This window comes from Dicentrarchus labrax, unplaced genomic scaffold, assembly GCF_905237075.1.
Source record: "Dicentrarchus labrax unplaced genomic scaffold, dlabrax2021, whole genome shotgun sequence".
In the NCBI taxonomy this organism is placed as follows: Eukaryota; Metazoa; Chordata; class Actinopteri; family Moronidae; genus Dicentrarchus; species Dicentrarchus labrax.
Window position 1 is genome coordinate 7106254 of NW_026136718.1, and position 13877 is coordinate 7120130.

The window sequence follows — 13877 nt, forward strand, 5'->3', positions numbered from 1 at the left end:
GTCATTAAAAAGTATTGCATTTTTTAAAATGTTTTTGCTGTTTGCATCACATAACTTTGCAGATAGCCATCTTGTTTCTTTTAGCTGCAACAATTTAGCGTTAATTTTCCTTTGTGTTCTCTAGAGGAGAATGCAGTCAGTGTGTAAATCTACCAGCAGGCACGTCACAGAACATGAGGGCCACAGGTAATTGTCGTTTTTCCTTTTTTTAACTCATGCCACAGGCTGCTCAGTTAGAGGAAATTGTTAACAGGTCTTACTCGACCACCAAAAAGGTTTATTTCCATTTAATTAATCTTTGTCACTGAATCTGTAAAAATGTTTCTTAAAGTCTTATTAACAATATCTAGATTTTGTACAAAGACAATTAGTACTAATGAAGAATAAAGTTTTGCTGTAAAATAATTATATTAAGTTATTTTAGGGAACATTTATTCAGTCTTATTACATAATGTAACCACAGCTGACATAACCACAGTCTTGGCCAGTTTAATGTTTGGGTTTCCATCAAGTCTTGTGTCCAGCAGAGCCAGTCAGCTCAAAACAGTCTGGAAGTCATGACGGTGATGACCTCAGGGGTATCTCCGTCTAGACTGCTTGGATTTTTTATTCTCAGGTTTTCAACAGGATATGTTCCCAGATATTCACGTTGTTTTAATCACAGCTCCACAGCACATGTACAAAGCATCTATTCATCTTTGAAAATGAAATGGATAAAGACTGTCCTACTGGGCCACAAGCACTGAGAAATGTATCAACAATTCATCTCAGTGTCTTATTGGCAAACATATTAGAGTGAAATCACCACCTCTTAGAATGGCAGTCAGGTAAAATGTTTTGAGTCATATTAAAATATTCATTAATTCATTTGTTTCATCAACAACAACAAAAAATCTATTAACATTAAGTTTGCATCCAAAAAGTTAATTATTGAGTCAAAACTTTTTGTTCCATCCAACTTACAATAGCTAACCCAGTGATCACATTTAATGTTAATAAAATCATAATGTCATAATAATAATAATAATAATAATAATAATTCAGCGCAATAATATACATACAATATTATGAAAACCCAAATGTTTGTCCATCTCTTTGTATTTTTTCTGCTTTAAACCCAGTTGTTCCAAGGTAAGCTGTACATTTAAAAAAATCAGTTCCTGGATATATATATTATTTTTTAGTTATTTGTTAAAACAGCTGGGCACTGTAGTTTTAGCAAACAATACTCAAACAGGAGGAAATATTACATTTGTTGGGGACTATGTATAGTCATTTATAGTGACTATTTAGAGCAGCAATACCATTTTATGCTACTTTATACAATTACATTTCAGAGGAAATATTGTACTTACTTAATTCCATTGCATTTATTTGACTGATAGAGTTACTTGCCAGATTAAAATGGGCAAATCATTCAATCACAATGCATTACAATAGATTACACCAGTGGTTCTCAAACTTTTTGGATTGTGACCCCCTTCAAATTTCTATAAATCATCTTACACCTCCTTTATCTTGTGATTATTTGAAGAGGGTCACTCTCCTTGGAACCATTGAACAAAACTACCAGACTTTATAGTTAAAACTTACTCCACCTCAGCCAGCTACAGCAGCAAAATGCTGCTTATGCATTGATGCATCAGTATTAGCAACCCAATGGTAATACAGTTTGCTGGTAATACTTTTACTGTACTTTAAGAAGGGGTTTTAAAACTAGTATTAACATTGTGGTATTGGTACTTTTACTTAAGTTAAGGATCTTCCACCCAATTTGACTTGCAGCCTATAATACATTACATGTATTTCATTGATACCTAAAACAATGAAACAACTAGCTTTTTTTTAAACAAATATTTATGTCATTACATAGCTTTTCATCTGGGCAGATGTTTCATTCAGCTCTCCATAGATTTAATAATTTCCGTCCCTTCTCCCAGAACACTGACCTGGCTTCATCTCATTCATAATCAAACAAGAGCCAGACCATGATTCTAGATCAGGGTTCCCTCCTGGATGTCTCCAATTTAGGGTAAGGAAGCATATGAATGGAGTCCTTTCAGCCAGTTAACTCACAAGGTAGGAAATTCTTAATCTTATGTCTTTTATAATCCAAGAAGTGACCTAAGACTTTGGTCTTTTATGTCTACAGTATGCAATACTGCTGCTGGCAGCCTGGACAACATACACATATGAGGTAATGATGATGAAGTCTTCTGCTGAGAGCCAGCCACACCAAACCTGGCTGTAACCCTGATAGCAAACACATGAGGTAGTGGTGATTGTCCATCTGTGTCTGGAGCCTGGCTTTTTAACCTGTGTTCTGGCTGACAGGTGGCACTGCTTTGCCCCAGTGGACAGAGAGGCTGCAAGGCAGGAAGCCTGAGCTATTTTTTGCCTTGGTGACAGTAGACAGTGACACGGGGCAGCTGATGGATAGAGAAGTGTCTGAGCTTAAGCTAGGCCTGACATGCAGGGAACAAAAGGTCCTTGCCATCCATGGGTTTCTGGTAAATGTTTGGTGGGAGTGGAAATTGACTGTGAAAATCTCATTCTATTCCTATGCCCCTTTTAGGATGGATTTGACTTCCCATACAGCTATAATCAATATTTTGTTATAATAACAAACCACACACAGAAAATGATCATCCGACTCTACAGAGCATTTTTGCATGTTTTGCAAAAAAAAAAAAGCTCTGATAAACCACCAGGCCAGCACCAAACAACAAACAGACAAAGCTAGCGACCAGCTGGAGAACATAGTGGAGCGTTTAGCTGCTTACGAGCAAGATATTTCCCTCAGGAGTTAACGGATACAAAAAAGTGAGTCCAAATGAATGCTAATGTTTTGCCATATCTGTTGGACATAAATAAAGGACGTAAATAGGTAATAACTGTTTGCCCGGCATTGCCGAGGTGCCCTTGGGCAAGGAACTGAACCTTTAACTTCCTTCTTGGGGACTGCTATGTGGCAGGCCAACACTCCACTGTGCGTAAAAAACTGAGTGAAAACATTATTTCCCCCATTGGGAATTAATAGAGTAAATCTTCTTCCTCAGCTTCTCCCAGGAGGCTGAAATTGCAGGTTTAAGAAGGACTAAAAATCTATTTTCTTTTTATTTCACTAGTTTGGGACCCACAATTTGAAAGATTGACTAGCTATAATTTCACAATTTGTACAAATTTTTTATGTCTAAGCCAGTTTGCACAATCTGAAAGTGATCTACTTTGTCCCTTTTCTGGCTCAGATGTTGAATCCTGTCTGCTTCTTGTTCATGTCTTCTTATCCACCTCCTTGGGGGTGTTATTGTGGAAACCAGGGATCACAGCGGGTCCTCTTCTCCTGAAGCAGTAAAAATGTCTGCTGTCCCCCCCCCGAAACTGGGAACAATTTTCTGAGCAGTTGTTTCTAATCTTCAGCAGAACACATTGTTTTCGTGTGTTCGCTCTCCCAAGAAATAAATAGTGAGTCTGTTTTTCATTGTTTATCTTTGAAGTTTTGAGTGGATGCACTTGGGCCTTGCAAAGGGTCTGCATGGGTGCCGTTACATGCACAGGTGAGAAGGAGAACGGAAGACGTCTTAAAGGAGGAAGAGGAGCTGGCTCTTCCTTTAAATGGCCTAGCGGGGGCCGTCCACAGCTATCCAAAGAGAGATATTAATTGTCAAAACATTCACACATGTAAAAGTCATAAACCCTGTCCTTTTTCTCTGAGCACTCCAACATTGAAATCTGTGCCAGATAGTATTTTAAACATTCAGAGTGTTTGTTTAAATCCATTTGGGGTAGCAGAAATGGAGTTTATATTCATAGGAAAGTGTATTGGCTTAAAAATAGCTTGCCTTTCTGAGATTATCTGAACTTTTTGGCTCTCGCACTGATTTTATAGCTAAGCAGGCTAAGTTTAAAATCAAAGAAGAAGAGCTCAAGAGGCCGGCGATGCTTCTGTTTTACAAATCCTGTAAAATCCCAGAGTCTGTTGTCCGTGGTAGGGCTGCTTATCACCTTTATAAACATCCTGATCCTTCCCTTTGGAACTGTGAGCTGATGTGAGGGCAGATAAGAGGCAATTTTTGAACTCAAGTTAGCTCATGAACGGGGGAGGGAAAACAACAATTTACCTTCCCCCGAACGACCTTCAGCTTAAAGCTACAATCAAATGATGAATGATGGTCAGGGGACGAGCAGAGGGATGGGTGGGGGTTGACCTGGCTGAAAGGTAAAGCGGGCCTGCAGTCAGAGCAGACATGTGAAATATTTCTGTCCCCTCTTAAAGAACAGGAGAGACAGCAGCGAGCTGGTGTGAAGTCTTTTCTGGGTTGGACACCCGTGAAAGAGGGACATGTATTGCTGAAACCCCACGTGTCTCGGCTGCCAATACCACCAAGGTCGCTGTTGTGCAGCACTTCCCTGCCGTCTCCGGTTGTCGCTCTAGCACCTGTGTGATCTCTTCCGACAGCTACTCTCTGTCTGAAACTGGACCCGGCTACGACTACAAACCGCTCTCCAAGTATCTCCGTGCCACCGAGTCTAGTTTAGCTGTTTGTAAATTGCACTTCAGATACTTCTAAATATTATAAAGTGTGTGTCTTCCACACATTGTCACAGAAACGGTTTGGCTGAGGAAGCTTTCCCAGAGTCATAAACCCCATTTTAGTCCAAGCTGAGTAAAACTTCCCCTGTTACCTAAAGCGCCACAAGTGTGGATGACAAAACTGAGCTTAAAGGACTAGTTTGGCACGTGTTTTATGCCATTTTTCTTTTCCTTCTTGGTTACAGTAAATGTAGGAATTATTAAGAGAGCAAAAACAAACACAGGATGCATGAGGATTTCAAAACCGAACAACTATTTTATTTGTGACTTTCAGAATCTCACGATTGTTCAGCACTTAATTCTTGCATAAAGATTATCATCATCAGTTCTGGCTTCACTTTGCATGGAAAATACATGGGATCAGGCCTAAATTACTCACAGCTAATGGTATCACTGGTGATAAGAGAGAACATGCCTTTCAAGCCATTCTCTCAACCCTCTCGAGAAATGAAATGGGATTTTGTATGAGGAACAAGCAAGCATAAAGCCTCTCTCTGTTCCGCAGCCAGCTCCTCAGAGAATTCACGCCAGACAGAGGATCAGCTCCAGAGATGAAAGTGAGGTCAAGGTGGCTTTTTTTCCCTCCTCCTCCTCCTCCTCCTCCCTAAATCAAGCTTCTTCTCTGGTTCCTCTCGTCTCCTCTCCTCTCCTCATCCCAAACTGAGAGCAGGTTTCTCGAAAATGAGGGATAATGATGTCAAAGAACAGTTGTGTTTGCCATGCAATCTTTGGCCAAGTTGGTCCAGGTTGTCTGAATTAAGACACTGATTAATTGATTATTTGCAATAATTACACTTCTTTCAGTACCACAGTTTTATTGCTTTTGTAATTATCTAAGTATGTACCTGTGTAATTTGTTTTACAATATGCAGTGCTATGTCTATGATCACAAGCTTTTAAAAGGAATTTTTGGATATACACTTTCTTGTTGAGAGTTAGAGGAGAATGCAGCACACAACCACCCAGAGAAGCACATCTTGTCATTTTTATGTCTCTTTGTTTATAAATTAAAGCAACATTACGTAACTTTTCTGCCTTAAAATAACAGCTTTAAAATAATTTTTATGCCACACTGACTTGTGAATGGTGCCACTCTGCACCCTGTAGCTATGCTTGTTCTACGTAATTTTGGTTGCATACTTATATATACTGTCAGTGGTTGCGGGTTGCCACAAGTGTGTAAAGCTTTGCAGCACAAGTCAAGTCACATACCACCAAATATGTCACTAATTTAGGTGAAACTGGATCATATTTTATGGAGAAAATGTTTTCTCATTTTGGGACAGTAAACTGCTTCTAAATGTAGCTGCTGTTAGCGAGTTAGCTGAGTTAGTTAGTTGTGTTAACTGGATTGACATCTCTGACCACTGGGGGGCGTGTTTGTGTTTACCGCAAGCACAGGAGCTTTAGATCCCAGGTTTTCTTGCCACCGGGCAAAAAGCCATTGGCCCGAATTTGCAAAATAAAAGACAGCAGACAACGTGCTGGCCTTTTTGCTGTTGGACAAGTGAGTAATATTAGCTTGCCATGTCCTGTGTTGTTGCACTGATGCTGTGTTAGTAAAGTTTTTGACTTGCACGTTTTTGATCATAAGTAATGTAACCCTAAGAAGTGAATTGCAAATTGCAAATTGGGGTTCCAAAATTGCAAAAAAATACCAAAGCTTGCATAATGTTGTTTTAACCAAATGAGATATATCTTGTTAATTAATGAATTAGTCAAATTTAGAGGCGCTGGTAATTGGTTTCCACTCTTGTGAAGCTAAGCTAATGACCTGCTGGCGGTAGCTTCATATATTGTTCTACCAAGTTATTAAAGCTTTTTTGTCATGTCTTGTTGTTGAAGTTACAGGCTGATGGAAAACAGCAAGAAACAAGAAATAGCAAAAGCAATTTAGTGGAGGATAACAATGTAGCGTGAGCAAACCAGGCTAGTGAGTTGAACAAGAGAGCATATATGGGGAAACCATTACTTGTAGTAATATAAAACCATTCTGGATAAAATACAGCTCAGATATCTTTCTAGATATCAAGAGTTTCTAGTTTGACATAACTTAAGTGTCACTGCAACAGAATCATTGCTCTAGCTTTTCAAGTTCACACAGGATAAGGTCAGAGAAGCACTGAATGATATACCTACTCTTAGGTCTCAGTAGCAATTTACTACCTTAATGTTACCTTGTCACCACTCTGTATACATTCATCATTTTTGCAGGGTCATCATGCTGGATTTCTACTCATATCTTTGTCTGAAAACAGATGTTATATTTACTCTTTTTCAAAGCAAACACTAAAATATATCATCGTATCCAAAAATGACTACTAAGCGAGTTAATTACTCTCATTGACATATGCATTCTCCCCTAAATTAATGCTTAAGAGTTTGCCCACCCATAAAGTGGAGCCACTCCTTGTCAAATTGCCTCTGGACTTTGCATTTGTTTCATTTGGAGAATGCACAATTTTCCTTTTTCCCCTTCAGTGAGAAAGCCGGGAAAACCATCAGAATACTTTGGGATGTACACCCGATGTAGGCCCGAACAGGGGATAAATTATGTAAGGATAAAGAACAAACATGTCTTCATCTTAATCAACACATTCCTTCTTTTCCTGTTCTCATTTCCCTGCCGGGCAGTAGTTGTTTTTTTCTCAGGTATAGTTCTATTCAAGTACAGACACTGCACTGGTTTTCCAGGTACTGTTAAGTGATGATGTTAAGGAAACCCTAAATTAACATTCATCTTAAATTTGAGTAATGTATGATGCTGCAACATGTCATTCTGGCAGCATTTGGATGAAAAAAAAAAGCTGACAGACAGCCTTCTTTTTGTGGGTTGGTTGGTTTAAACTAATTACATACAAACAAACCTCTTTGTTGGTGCAGCCAAACAACTGGAAGTGAAAGAAAGAAAAATCTGGTGATTTCCTTACAATAAACCAACAACATAATACATGTTTACAGGTAGTGAATAACAAAATACCTAATCAGTTCTGATCTAAGTGTTCTGTGAATTTAAATGATGTTTTGGGATACTGTTCAAATGACTAACCATCGGCTAACCAGGCTTTATTTGAAAGAGCCATAACTCTTAAATCTATCCAGAGTGCTCACAAGGCTTCATGAAAACTAAAAGCCAAACATGAGGCAACACCTCCCTGTGCCGTGTGTGTGTTCCTCCTCCGTGCCCCTCTCCACCTCACTTGACCCCCAATGGGACTTTCACTTTCCCTACACACTCCCAAACTTCCTCTCAGCCCAAACACCCCCTTCACCCTGGACTCCCCTGGCCCCTCTTCCCTGCTTTCCCCTGGTCCCTTAAGCTCTGCAAACCACCTCGCTGCACACACACACACACACACACACACACACACACACACACACACACACGCTCTTACATGGAGCATTGTTTCAACTATCGACTGCTCCGTATTCCACCATCTGTTAAGCACTCTCCCAGCTGTTGCCCACTCTCTCCCTGCTCAGCAAAATAACAGCCCTACGAGCCGGTGACACGCACACAGGACAGAAATTACACAGGGCTGTGTCTGCTAATTAGAGACGGAGCCATGTTTAGTGTCTAGCCAGTTTGCAGGTAGAGTAAGCTGTCAACCTGGTCGCTGAGAAACATGCCAACAAATTGCTGTCACTCTGTCAGATTCGTGACAGCCGCTTACTGACGAGCTGTTTACCTTGTGTTAAGCAACCGTGTCTGTAGCGTGATGTTGAGAAGAAGGCACTTGTGGTAGGCACTCAAAAGCACATTTTTATTATGTCTACTGGCTGGTTACAAGACAACATTTTATTTTACGCTCTACCAACCGTAAAGCCTTCCCTCTTCCTCATCCACTTTCCTGTTTCTTTTTCTCTTTAACCAGCCCGGTTGACATTGGCTTCACTCTGGTCCTGTGAGGCTAAAAGTTTCCACACACCCCACTTTTACAAGCTGTTACTGTACTATGAAATGTTATCCTGAAAGACGATATGCTCTCCGACCAGGACATGGTGTTTGAATTCAGGCCTTACAGTGGGAAGCTCTGGAGTTGAAATCCTGAGTGTGCAGGTAGGAATACATGGGACCCCTGGGACTGGGGCCAACAGCACCCCAAAGTCCAAATTAGGTACAGACCTGCATGTGAGAAACTGAACGAGAAAAAGTCTAATTTTGTTAAAAAAAAGTAAATGTTGTCCTTTGCTTCAAATCCTTTTTATTAGCAATTCTGGTACAATCAGAAGTAGAATGGGAAGAAACTAGAATGGGCTTATGCTCTTTGTGCATTATATAATATTTTATCATATGGAAGAATAGCATGTGGTCTGTGAACACATGCTGCTCTAATCAGAATCATTTCTGGCATTTATGTACTTCTAAAACTCTGTAGTCATTGTCTGAAAACACTGTTCCATTGATTGCCATAGTGATTGTGGTTTGATTACAACACATTTATTGGCCATCTCATTGGATAAGTTATGAATCTGTGAAAGGGGGAATACCACATGTTTGAGGGGGGGTGCTGCGTGCACTCATCTGTGTCTCCCTGTTCCTCAACAGAGAAAAGGAGAGGTGCTCTGATTCTGATTATCAGACACCAGTTGCTCTTTGGGCCGTACGTTCTGGTGCTCAGTGCACAATGGACTGATTAGTACACATCTGGACATGTGGAAAAAAGAGAAAATTCATCTTGAAAAGTTTGCTGTAAATCTGTGTCTGTATTTGGCTGAGGTAATTTTATGGTATAATATAGTCAAAAAGCTTTTAGCAGCATGAGAGGCCCTATATCAATAATTTCATCAAAGTTTTATCAATTTGGCACATGTCTGGATTCAGACTTTTCCAAGAGAGTACCAGTCAGCAAACGACAAATGCTCTACTTTACTAACAGATATATTATTTAAGCCTCCAATAGTTATCTCAGGGCTTTGCTACAAACTGATCATGTAATTCATTTGTTCGCAGTACTGATTGATGATCTTGTCAGAAAAACCAGCATCTCAACAATTTTCTTTCCTGGAAGTGGGAGAAAACATCTGGTTGAAGCATTGCTATCCCAAGGTGCTGGCTGATGGCAAAGCCAGCGAGCAAGAGAGAGAGAGAGAGAGAGAGAGAGAGAGAGAGAGTGCATCCCGTGCAAGTGCTTCCTCTTCGGAGACAAGTGTCTTTGATGAAGACAGGGAAGAGAGTTTGACCCATTGCTTCAGACGCACACAGACCTCCGTAAAGATGCCTTGTTTGCAGTCACCATGAAATGAATGCTCTTTATTTACCTCACTGTTTATAGTGACTGGCTGGCTCGCTTGGAGTTTCCATGTCACTTTGACCTCTATTACACTACTCCTTGTTTGGGCATTGCGACTGTTCACTGTAACTGTCCTTCTGTTGTTTTCAGGTTGAGAAACCCTGTGTGCTCCACCTGGGATTAGAGGCAGGAACTGCTCTGTCTCCTAGTAGCGTCCCCCCAGTTCCCTAAACTGCAAACCATATGGACTCCCTGTCCGTCCAGGCGGAGCTGCGGACAGGCTGCGGACGTCTGGAGGAGGATGCTGGGGTTGGGGGGTGGGGGGGCTGGAGGGGGTGTGTGTGTGGTGAGCCCAGGAACCCACAGAGCTCTGTTTGTTCTAGGTTAATGGGTTAACCTGGATCGGGAAGGGTGGAAGTGGGTTAAAGCCCGTTTGTTTGGAAAAATTGATGAGCGAGATAAAGAAAAGAAACGGTATCATTTTCAAGGGGGAAATACGCCTATGTGGTGTTCAGGTTACAAAGAAACAAAGAAGGGTTATTTCCAACTATAATCAATGCCAGGGCAAAAATGTTTTATGATACACAATACAAAAGCTTACACACTTAATAAATCTTTGTTTGTGTAAATCTTGTCAGATGGAGCTGATGGAAAATCCAAACCCCTCAGACTACATGGCATGCTGCCTAACCTGGTAAACCTTCTTTTATTTAATATTTTCAGGTCTGCTCAGGATTATGCCGCATGGTGGTTTGTTAACATAATTGGTTGTGATTCAATACAGTACAAAATGCAGTTAATATGAGGTCCTAGTTTAAAATGTATTTATTTTGGATGCTGGACAACAAAGATAAAGACTTGGGCAATGCCCTTGAGCAATTGGGTTGTTTTATACACAACACCAGCACATACCTCTGGACTGCACTGTGCATACTGTTGCATATTTTCACACCATAAGTCTTCTACTTGTTGCTTATCTTATCTAATCATCACACTGCCAAGTACATATGAGATTCAATGTAACTTTATGTATCTATCCATATACACACACATTACATCACATAGGAGCAAAATGAGTACTCCACCCCTTAATATTCAGTAGTGTTTGAAGTACCAAAATAAAATGTTGTAAACTAGCCCTGATATGAGTGGCCTAACGCTGAATGACAGATACTATTGCCATAATGCCAGAACAACAGTGCCTTGAGCTGCAGCACCTGGCAGATTTACTTGTCAGCAAACAGGCTGCACCAGCTGATCTCTTCTATTTTTCTCTGGCATTATTTCTGGCTTGGTGTGTACTCTATGTGTGTATGTCAGTGAGTGCGTGTTTGTTTCTTTGCAAGCAAGGTTATGCTGTTTTTTTTTACAATCAGAACACGCCATCTGCCCAGATAGGCTACAGTATAAATGTCGTACGGGCTTTAGGCTAATACAGTAGTCAAAGGAGACAAAGGGCATTGATGAACACAAGCCAAAAGTCTATCCGTGATGTCACGAGTCTGTAACTGGTGAAATCCAACACCACCAGCTGGTAGGAGCTGTGTTGGGGTGAAGACGGGTCCCCTTGCATCAGTGCAAGTCAAGGCACATAGCAGAAACCACCGCCTGGAGGTAAAGCCGCGCAGAGCTGGATCTGCTGTTGTGTTGGAGACCACTCTGAGAGAAGCAGCCGAGCTCTCATTCTCGGTGTCCCACACAGCAGTCGAGTTAACACTGCAACAATCTTAGTAGCCGCTCTCCAAGCCAACTTTTTTCTATGCAACTGTTGCGCGTCTCCACTTTGGATAGAAATAGCCTGATCACTGCGCGCCGCAGCGCGCAAGGGATCTGAGAAGCTCAGGTTTGAACGAGTTGGAGAGATCTCTCCTCCGGATTGCAATACGATGAGGAAATTCTGAGGTGGTTGTACTCCAACGTCCACTTTACGCTTCCTTTGGCTGTTGCCAAAGGGTTAGCCCATGAGCAGGTATCCTCTTGAGTGTGATTCTGTTTTCACCCAGATCTCTGCTGCCTGGACAAATGCATACAAATGCATTTAGGAGCTCAACGGACAAGGAGTGGACACGTTTCCGCGGCAGCAACGTAAGTGGGCATTTGGTTAAATAGTATACAGACGCTAGACTACCTATGCATTTTTGCACCATTGAAACTGTTCCCAGAACAGATATTCAAAAAAAAAAAAAAAAAGCAACTGGGGGACTTATTTCTGTTCTGGGTCTTTGGCTGCGTTCCCTGACTGGGACGCCAATTGACTAAACATAGTTCCTGAAGCTGCAAGTTTCACCCAAATGTCACGTATTTTCATTCATACATATAGTTTGATATCAGAATAATTCAAGGTTATTGTTTTTCATCTTAGGATGTTTTCAATTAGATACTTTTGTTTTTGTTGACTTATATTCCTTATTTCTGCTTAATAATCATACAAACAACAGTTCAGCTGTACATATGGACTCTGCTTCCCATCCTAACCATTCCCAAATGATAATTGTTCTTTTCCATGCATACACTTTATTCTTGGTTGGTTCTTGATAGATGTAGCTGATAACGTAGCAGTAGTGAGAGCACACGTTGGCTTTGCATTCGCCATATGAACATGATATGCATATGAACATGCCGCCTGGGATCAGCAGCATTATAATCTGAATTCCATGTGGCCCACTGCTGAACCCCCATCATTTTATTTATCTTTCACTCACATTGCTATGATAAGCCAGGAAATAAACACTCAAGTATGTAGAGAGAGGATGAATGAGAATGGCTTGGAAGTAATGATGCTTATTCAGCATGTCAGTGATAAATCATTGTTATGCTGTTTGATGATATAAGCATCAGAGGAACTGTCAACAACTAAAAATGAATCAAATTCTGTCAATGTGTTTGGGCTTTAAATAAAAGAAAATATATATAGTGCCTTTACACCTAAACATTCCTCATGGAAGTGTTTATTATTGACATCCTGCATGCAGGTTTTGTTGTCCTGTTACATTCAGCTGGGACTGTGGACAGAAATGTACACTCCTCCATAGGCTACTTAACAGGAAATGTATTTTCTTCTATCAGAAGTAAGTCCAGGTTGTCTGTACTCTATTATGAATCCCGTCTAGATATGATCTAAAAAGAGCTGAGCTCACAATGCATTCTGTTGTTCTCTGCTGATAGTGTTTGCTCAATGGAAAACAAAGTGGATCTGAAATCCTAAGAGGTCCATTTTCTTGTCCTTGAGAGTGAAAATGAGAGCCTTATGGGAGAACTGAGTTGACTGAGAACAAGTGTGGCCTCCCTCCCTTGAATTCACTGGGAGAGCTGGTGTGTATGCATCAGTGGTTAACTGGCTCCTGAGCTCCAGACAATCGCCCACTGTTGCAGGAATAGCTGCTCCATTGCTGGCAGTGGTTGGACTGTATAGTTGCAGGGACTCACATACTGTACACTTGTGGAGATGGACAATATTTTGTTCACTGGAGGACGAGCTCTGGAACAATGGCTGATAAAAATATTAAATGTAATGTTTGATGTTTTAATAAGGCCGACTTTGTTTTGGTATATTGACATAGTGGTTGGTTTATAAGTAATATTTAGAACCAGGTTTAGTGCCTGTGGCTGCCTTAAATCCACAATGCTCTTACATTTGTTGTACAAGATGACACACAATGACAGTTTTAATTGATTATGTTGTGCCCTGTGCTTTAATGGTAGGTGTGTTTAGTGTAATGTTGCTAAGGTGTTTGATTTCTCTGTTATTCTGAACATTAATGGAAGCTGATGGTACCCTATTGGTAATGGGGCATAGGACTTGTTGAAAGTAGGTTACTACAGGTAGACTGTATCTATATGAGGGTGCAAATATCAATATACACACTCTTCTTATTTGACTGGAAGGAACAAGTCTACTGTGAGGATACAAGGTATGTATGTAACATGCCACTACTGTCCAGCTCTTTCATTACATAAAGTACAGAGACCGTAGCTCGCTATGGGGCTACCACCATGCTAAGTGTAATTACTTTGGCTATGGGCTCTCATCTTTTGTTTTGTTTTTGCTG

At 40.7% G+C, this 13877-nt stretch overlaps 1 protein-coding gene across 2 annotated transcripts in view; it reads left to right on the forward strand.

Moving 5' to 3' along the window:
* Window positions 1-11292: 11292 nt before the first annotated feature.
* Window positions 11293-13877, forward strand: part of LOC127350906 (collagen alpha-1(XXIV) chain) — an 88529-nt gene continuing 85944 nt past the window's right edge. The window contains exon 1 of one of the 2 annotated variants that reach the window (XM_051377966.1): window positions 11293-11913. In XM_051377966.1, coding sequence (XP_051233926.1) covers window positions 11861-11913 — 53 coding nt within the window. In that variant the 5' untranslated portion in view covers window positions 11293-11860. The remainder of the gene's footprint in view (window positions 11914-13877) is intronic. The other variant, XM_051377967.1, reaches the window with a different exon arrangement.